At 50.5% G+C, this 8,188-nt stretch overlaps 1 protein-coding gene across 1 annotated transcript; it reads left to right on the forward strand.

The window, feature by feature from the left end:
- Positions 1-282: 282 nt before the first annotated feature.
- LOC148816503 (uncharacterized) lies at positions 283-7,068 on the forward strand. Its single transcript, XM_088939833.1, has 5 exons — positions 283-334; positions 2,236-3,252; positions 3,720-3,852; positions 4,302-4,379; positions 6,019-7,068. Exons 2-5 carry the CDS (start codon positions 2,237-2,239, stop codon positions 6,205-6,207), a joined length of 1,416 nt encoding a protein of 471 aa, XP_088795959.1. The 5' UTR covers positions 283-334; position 2,236; the 3' UTR covers positions 6,208-7,068.
- The last annotated feature ends 1,120 nt before the right edge of the window (positions 7,069-8,188 follow it).

Here is an 8,188-nt window from a genome sequence, read left to right on the forward strand (position 1 = left end):
ATGTGAACCCCGAGTCAAAATAAAAAAATAGAGTAATTACCAGGTGTTATTGCTTTAGAATAGGGAATTTTAAGCAACTGTTCATTTTACACGCTACGGCGATATACACAATAATTCTGCCATTAATAATAACATATACGTTTCTGTTTACACCGGTAATTTTACTAGCCGAACAGTGTATGGAGTTTTGGAAACGTCGGTCGATAATCTAATATTCAGCTTTGAATTAGGCAGCCATTTTAAATAAGGGCAGCACGTAGCCCCAGCGGAATCAGCTTTGACGCCATATTCACTAATGGCGAGAGGAAAGGCTGCTCTGTTGCTTTGTCAGAAGGTGAGTCGAATGTTGCATTTAATTTCTAACGGCAACAGGAAGTTACTTAATTTGACAGCCCAGGCTTTCATCGCAGAGTATTAAATTGTACATGTTTGTTAGGTCATAAGCATTTTATGCATTGTCAGACTGTACGAACGCTCAACATGGCAATTAACTCTGAAGCAACTACCTGGTTCCATTTTTAAGGCCTGCGATTTAATGCTAATATTGTTTCCCACTCTTTTGGCGAAGGTAAAGCTTTTAAAGTAGGCGAAATTGTGAAGGCTTTACTCGTGAATACGTGTCGGATTTAAATGCACAAGTGTGTCCGGTTTTAAATTTGCGGTTGGCATGTTTTCTGGGTTTGTGTTGATCAGAGGGGAGTGTGTTGCAGTTCTCCGATTCCGCCACAAGATGGCGGCGGAGCACAGGGGTTCGCTGGTATAAGGGGCCATGCACTCCAGATTGACTGGAGGGGAAAACAACTCGTTTTTCTTCACCCAGGAAAAACGGAGACATCCAAATTTTAGAAAATAATTTGCTGTTCCTTTTTTTTTTTACTTTTTACCTGAGCTCAGGGACATCCGTTTCAGTAAAATTAACTTCGCATGCAATGCGGGTTTCGGTGCTCTCGCATAGCTTGATTATAAAGTGGCACCTTAGTGTCAAAGAGAGTTTATAACAACCGAACTGTTCAATTTAAAAACCAGCGGGTATGTGCATATTAAGAACTTGGACTGTGTTCATTTGCTGTATTGCGTCTAATTATCTTGCAATTAAAAACGCTGACAAAAATACATAACATTTAAAGTAACAGTCAGGGTTTTTCCAAAGAAAGCTACTGAAGATAGAATATGCTATATAGTCCTATCTCTATAATGTGTAAACCATCTAGTGAGACGTATCTTGTTTTTAGGTCATTTTTAAAATCTTTTCTGTTAGGCTTAACTGTCCGGAATGTTCTTTGAAGTAGACCAAATATGCCATTAATTATTTCATTCTGTAGTATGTCCTGTTCAAGAGCTTCTTCAAAATCATTTGCAATTGCTATTCTTTTCTGTTTGTATTTCTGTAACTGGATGTCTCAATGAAGTTTTATGTTTCTTTCACTTGTCCACTTTTGGTTGACAATTTATTGCTGTTAAGCTGCTATTGATAAAAGTGTTTTACAATTGTCATGATACTGACTCGTATAAAAATAAACTTTATTTTATATAGCGCCTTTAAAGGTGGCTTCTCAAAGCGCATATCTTGTACATACTGTAAACGTATCTTACACTAAAGGAGGATTTGTGGTTGATCGAGGGATTTAAAACCTGGCTCCTGCGACGTGGCTGTGTTGCTTGTTCCAGACACCCGCAGCTCTTGGTGTTGGGACACATCTCCTGTGCTTTGTTTTGGGGACAGCTGCTCTGTGTGGGGAGGGCTGCTCTCCAGCACTAGATGAAGTGGATCCCTTTTAAATGTGCTCCACTGTAGTGTCCTCTGGCGCCTTTTCAGGATATCCTGACGTCGCTCAGATCTTGTGCTGCAGCAGAGTGAGATTCAGTGTGAAACGGAACGCCAGGTCTTTCTGATCCAGTTGAGGCTGCACATTGGTGGTGGTAGTGGGATTCCCCAATACCTGTAAAGAGCTTTGAGTTGGGTCTCCAGAAAAGTGCTGTAGAAGTGTAAGCAATTCTTATTCTGTGTTCGTGATCTGCTGGGAAGCTCCCACTGTTTGTGTGGGTGGGGAGGAGTAATTATACTTGCAATATATATATATATCATTTTGGAGTGATTTGGAGGCTGTAAGGATGATATGTACTACAATGAATGCTCCAGTGCAGAGCCAGTTAAGTCTTTAAATAGGTCCTGCAAATGGAGTGTTGATGAGTTGCAGCCTGTTGACATTAATGGCTCCATTTTGGTGATCGCAGGATGTTGAGGTGTCCGAGGATATTGCCTGCGCCCTGCTTGAAAAGGACCCGCAGATTCCTGCTGCTGTTCTCCAAGGACCCGTGTGGGCCCGTCTCTTCGGGATGCCTGATTTTCCAGCGGGCCTGGCCGGGACACGGCAGGACGTTTCGTTTGGTCTCTCCACCCCCATTTGACAATTCCCAGGCGGATCAGAACGAAACGCCGGACTGTGCTGCAGGGTTATCTAGGACGGCTTCCGAGGCCCCAGAGCGGCCTGTTCCCCCTGGTTTGTCCCCTCCCGCAAGGAAAGATGGGAATTCTCTCTCTCGGGGCCGGAGCGGGGCTGTCTGGTGTAACTGCCTGTCCAGGTGGAACTCAAGAACTGTGTCGTCTTGTCGCCTGACCGAAGGCTGTCCTGCAGAGTCGAGAGGGAGGGCTGTCCTGTCTGTTTTTCTGGACTCCAGTTGTGAAGCTTGGACAGGCTGGACAAGGAGACAGAGACGTGCTTCGTCGCAGGACCCTGAGGACCCCTGCAAAGCTGCCCTCCCAGAATGCCTGTCCAGGAGGAGAGAGCAGTTCCCTAAGGCACCCTGGGAGGCCCCGCTGAATAGCTCCGAAAACGGCTGCTATCCCCATCGACGGTCCAGTTCCGGGAAAAATAGCGGTTCCGTTTCTCTCGGGGGTTCCTGGCTGCCTGGAAACGCTGTGTTTGCGGGCGGTGCCGTGGCCGGCCGGTCTCGCATCCTGTCTGGTCAGCCGCGCCTCGCTGGCCTGGCCTGGCCCCGGGACCTCCATCACCAGGCCTCCTCCTCCTCCTCCTCCTCCCCGCCGGCCCTGAGGGAGTGCCTGTCCGCGCAGAATGAGTCCCGCTGCCGGCGGGCCCTGAGCCCCAACGGCCCCCTGTACGAGCCCGGGGCCGAGGGGCCGCGAGGCCGGGCGGCGGTGCTGGTGTCGCTCTGCTCGGTGCGGGGGGAGCCGGCCTTCCTCTTCACCCTGAGGTCCAGCAGGCTGCCGGGCCGCCACAAGGGGGACGTCAGGTAAGCGGATCGCTCCGGTTCGGCGCGGGGGGGGGGGAATGCTGGGATCTGCCGCCGTGACGTCTTTGTCCGGCTCGTTTTGTCGGGGGGGGACTGCCCGTTTGTACGCGTGCTCCCATGCAAAGATGTTGAGGCAGCGCTAAAAACGTCGGCGCGGCAGCTGCAGGCACAGAGTTCGAGAACGCGCACCTTAGATGCCCATCGGGACGAGCCCAGCGCAGGAACAAAATCGCGAGCACCAGGACCAGTTTTCCCAGAAGCCACTTAACCTACCACTGTGTCTTTGGACTGTGGGAGGAAACCGGAGCGCCCGGAGGAAAGCCATGCAGAATGTGGGGAGAACATGCAAACTCCACACAGACCGTACCCCTGAAATTGGAGCCCCGCATCGGCCCAGTAATAAGAGGTGAAAGGAGGGCGCTTGAATAACATTTTGCCCCTTGTTTCTCTCTCTCTCTCTGCCCCAGTTTCGCGGGAGGCAAGCAGGACCCGGCGGATCGCGACGTGGTGGAGACGGCGCTCCGCGAGGCCAGGGAGGAGCTGGGGGTGACCGTGGCCCCGGGCTGCGTGTGGGGGGTCCTGAAGCCACTCCGCGACAGGGTGAGAGCCCTGACCCCCGCCCCTCTTGCGGCACAGGGCCGATCGCTCCGATTCGCTGAAACTCTCTCCGGGACGCAGTTGGAGCATTGTGGGTAAACCAGGCCTAGCCATGCGTCAGCCTGAGCCTGTCCCATAGTCCCAGCGCCTGAGGCTGGGACAGACCCTGGGCGGGACACGCACAGACAATATAGAGACGCTAGGTAATTGCACTGTCACGTCTTTGAAAGATGGGGTTGGGCAGCTCGTTAAAAAGCCCCACAGATGTCGGACTCCACACAGAAGGCGCTCCAGTCCATAGTCCAGCCCTGCTAGTCACTTAACCCTAAACGAGTGAGTGTAGATGGGCTATCGGCCCATGAGGAGGAAGTTCAGTCCGCTTGGCAAACGGCACTTGATTGTTGAATGACGTCTTTTTTTTATTCTATTTTTTTTTTTTATTTCTCTTTCAGTCAGGAATGATGATTGCTCCGGTTGTTGCCCATCTGGGTCCAGTGGAGGCGTTCTCATTTAACCCAAACCCGGACGAGGTAAGCGTTTTCTGAACTCTCTATGCCTTCGCCTTGCTCTGCGGATTGGGCTCTCTGCCTGTAAAAAGCCGTTTGCTGTGCAGGATCGTCGAGTTGTAGCAAAGGCCTGATTTTAAAATGGGTATTATTCTGAATTACTGAAAAAAACATCCATTTCCCAAAGGCTCTGTGGAAGGACATTTCGTATCAAGTACGGATTTGAACTCCTTGAGGAAGGAGGACACGTGATCAAATTGGAATATCGAAGGGGAGAGCTTCTTTTACATTAGAATAAGAAACCCAGACCATACAGAATCAAGGAGGCCGTACAGGACCAGAACACCAGGGAGCTGTTTGGTGGACAGGTGAAAATCAAGCAGTAGGATCAAATTTGTCCAGTTTATTGTCTTTAGACTGTGCCAGTCCGTTTGAAGGACGGCTTAATGCAGAATGTCTGCAGCCAGATGAGAGAAACTGGACAATTCGAGGCTGTTGGGAAATGTCTCTGTTTATTGTACCCAGAGACGACGCACTAACCAGAAAAACGGTACAGATGATTCAACGTGGGGCAACAGTATTTGAAAACTGCCTAATCTGACAGGATTTATTTTTCAAAATATTCACACAAGCCTGTTGACCTAATTATAAGCATTCAGTCATTAACATAACTCAAAGATTTGCAGAATAACGCACAAAATAGTCACCCATAGTGCGCTGCTAACAAACATGATTATACAGTTTTGTGAATCTGAATCCGAATCTGATTTTTTGCTTATTTTCGTCACTGAATGTTATCAGAGCTTTGTGCGGGTCCTAGTGATTTATGAAGGGAATCTGAGCAACCAGATAGCCCAGAGGACCCCATAAGTCCTCCAATGTCCCAGCATGACAAAGTCAGTGCCCCTCTAGTCCACTCAGTTCGAACAACTAGAGCCAGCTGTGGGAGTGTTTGTTAAAGGGGAACTGCAATGCTATTGTAATATTTCAGACTTGGAAAGAATTAGCACTGATGTGAGTTCATTTCAAACCACAATGAAAGTAAAGTGTACACAGTAGCTTGTAAAACCTCCAATTGACATCACAATATTTCCAGGTCTGCGCAGAGCCATGTTCTGTGATTCAGAATGAGGCAACAAGACTTTCAGTGAGGTGAAGTGGCCCTGTTACTCTGTAAACAAGCAGGCTTGTGAATCCAGCTCTTTTCATCCAGTAGAAATATTGCTCTCGACTTCCAGACGGTTTTACCAACAAATACAACTCATTTGTTCACTCTGCGTGCAGATCACGCTGGACCATTTCCGCAGTGAACTGCCTGCTGCTCATTCGCTCGTCCGTCCCGTTACATTAGTCAGTACAGGGACTAGTGAGCAGGAAGGGCCGCTTCACGGCGCAATTCTCACAAGCTCTCATCCACGGGGAGACCAGGGGTTTGTGACAACACGGCGACTTACTGTACTTTCACAGAGCTTGTGACTTTTGTGCTTGATTTGAAATTTGTCAAATGTTTCTATATACCGCCAATGAATGTATTCCGTTACCTGAGATTTAATGACCAGAAGCTGGGACGGCAGTTCCCCTCGCCGGGCCGCGGCGGGTCTGACCCCTGTCCGGGCCCTCGGGCCCCGTGCTCATGTCCGCCCTCGCTCTGTGCCCCGCGCAGGTGGAGGAGGTCTTCACCCTCACCCTCTCGCACCTGTGCGACCCGGCCAACCGCGGCTACACGCACTTCCGCGCCGGCGCGCGCTACGCCTACACCCTGCCCGTCTTCAAGAACGGCAGGCACCGCGTCTGGGGGCTGACGGCGGTGGCCCTGGACGAGGCCCTGAAGCTCGTCGTGCCCCGAGGCTGAGCCCCAGGGACCTGCCGCCCTGGTACCGGGGAGCCCCGGAGCGGCAGGGGTTCAGGTGACATCAGCCGTTTCTCTAGGCCTGCAGCAGCTGTAGGGATGGGCTAGGACCCCTTCCCGTCTGGCGATTGAACAAATTACCTGCAAATGCTGCCAAACTTTAGAAATGGCTGATTTGTAGGAGTAACTGGACCGGGCCTCTCCAGAACCAGGGTCTGGGACCACCTGGTAGTAACTGGACCTGGACCACCTGGAGTCTGAGACTGCCTGGCAGTAACTGGACTGGGCCTCTCCAGAACCCGGGGTCTGAGCCTGCCTGTAGTAACTGGACCGGGCCTCTCCAGAACCCGGGGTCTGAGCCCGCTTGTAGTAACTGGACCGGGCCTCTCCAGAACCTGGGGTCTGAGCCTGCCTGGCAGTAACTGGACCGGGCATTTCAGGACCGGGGTTGGGTACCAGTGTTATATGGGATTCACAAAACAAGCTAACAGCTAGCCCAGTGAATCAAATTAGCAGATCATGCCAATATTTGGCACAAGAATTTGACTTAAAAGTGACTTAAAAGCAAACAAATCACTTATATAGTAATGTATACTTCTGTGCTCCAGAAGCAGTCTCGTATTATGTAGATAGACCTTGTGCTGGCTATTTTTGGCACAATAAATATTTAATATTAACTATTGGGACACTTTTCAGCACAGTCCCAATTGTCTTTACGCCTGTGGTAAAGGATTTTTAAACCCTCGAAAAAATACACTGTAATTAAATAAAAGCCTACAAAGTGTTTTAAAATAAGAATGTGGTTATGAGCGCTTAGACCTTGGCGATGGACACAAGTGTTAATAAAAATGCATTTTTGGTCAATCTAAACTCAGAAGCTACTTTGTCCACATCCCACGGAAAATTTCCTTTGACCTCACTGAGACAACGGTGAAAGCGGCGAGTAGAGAGCTTTCCCAGGAGTCTCCCACCTAGAGACGGGCCAGGCTCACACCTGCTGAGCTCCAGTGGGGCTGCAGGGTGATGTAGCTGCTGGCCATAATGAACTGGTGGTCTTTGGGGTGGGGGGGGGGGGGTCTGCCGGAGTGCAGGGGAACCTCGCCCCCCCTCCCTCTCTGGACCGGAACCGACTCTGTGAACTTTCAGAGGGCCTGAGGCCGGCAGAGGACACAACCCCGAGCCCGTTTCTGCCTCGGCGGGCGTCTGTCCGGGTCTCTGAGGACTTCAGCGCGGCTCGCTGGGAAATGGAAGACCCGAGAGCTGACGGCGTTACGTGTTTTAGTCCCAGTCAAATTGGGTGAAGTACTTCCAAGCAGGGAGCTGCGTCACCATACACAGGCCACAGAGGATCAGGTGAAGGTTTATTCCACAGGGAAAGAATGAGAAAAGAGACAGTGTTTCAGCTGTCGGGCTTTTCCCCCCCCCCCCCACGTGTGTGAGGTGGTCCACCTCAGGTGTGTGCTTCTTCATTTGAGAAGGCCCCCCAGCTGAAACAACAGTACAATTTGGTTGGGCTGAGGGCTGACCTCCTGCCCATGGGACGAGGAGGCTGTGCCTGCCCTGTGGAGTGAGGAGTGACCAAGAGGCAGCGGCAGAGGAGGAGATGGGGTGGAGGGAGGAACCAGGAGATGAATGCGAGGGAGAGCGCGGCATCATGCGCAGGATTGATGATGTCTGGGTAAGGAAATGACGTCGGGAGCGACTACGAACTACGGCCCGCTGAGGCTGAGCAGTTCTCTCCCGAACTTTTGTGATAAACTTCATTTCATCACACACGACCTTCCCGTCGACATAGTTTGAAAGAATTCCTGGTCTCCGTTTTTAAATTCGCTTTCCGGCTACCCGTCTCACTGCGCTGTACAGCGACCCGAGAAACCGGCACAGGGTGTGTGACTATAAAAGAAACGGAATTTTTGAAATGTAGGAATACGCCTCATTTAGAAAAATACCCTGGGATTCTGGGTTGGGAGAATTATTCGTTTGT

This window comes from Atractosteus spatula, chromosome 22, assembly GCF_055471065.1.
Source record: "Atractosteus spatula isolate fAtrSpa1 chromosome 22, fAtrSpa1.hap1, whole genome shotgun sequence".
Taxonomy (NCBI): Eukaryota; Metazoa; Chordata; class Actinopteri; order Semionotiformes; family Lepisosteidae; genus Atractosteus; species Atractosteus spatula.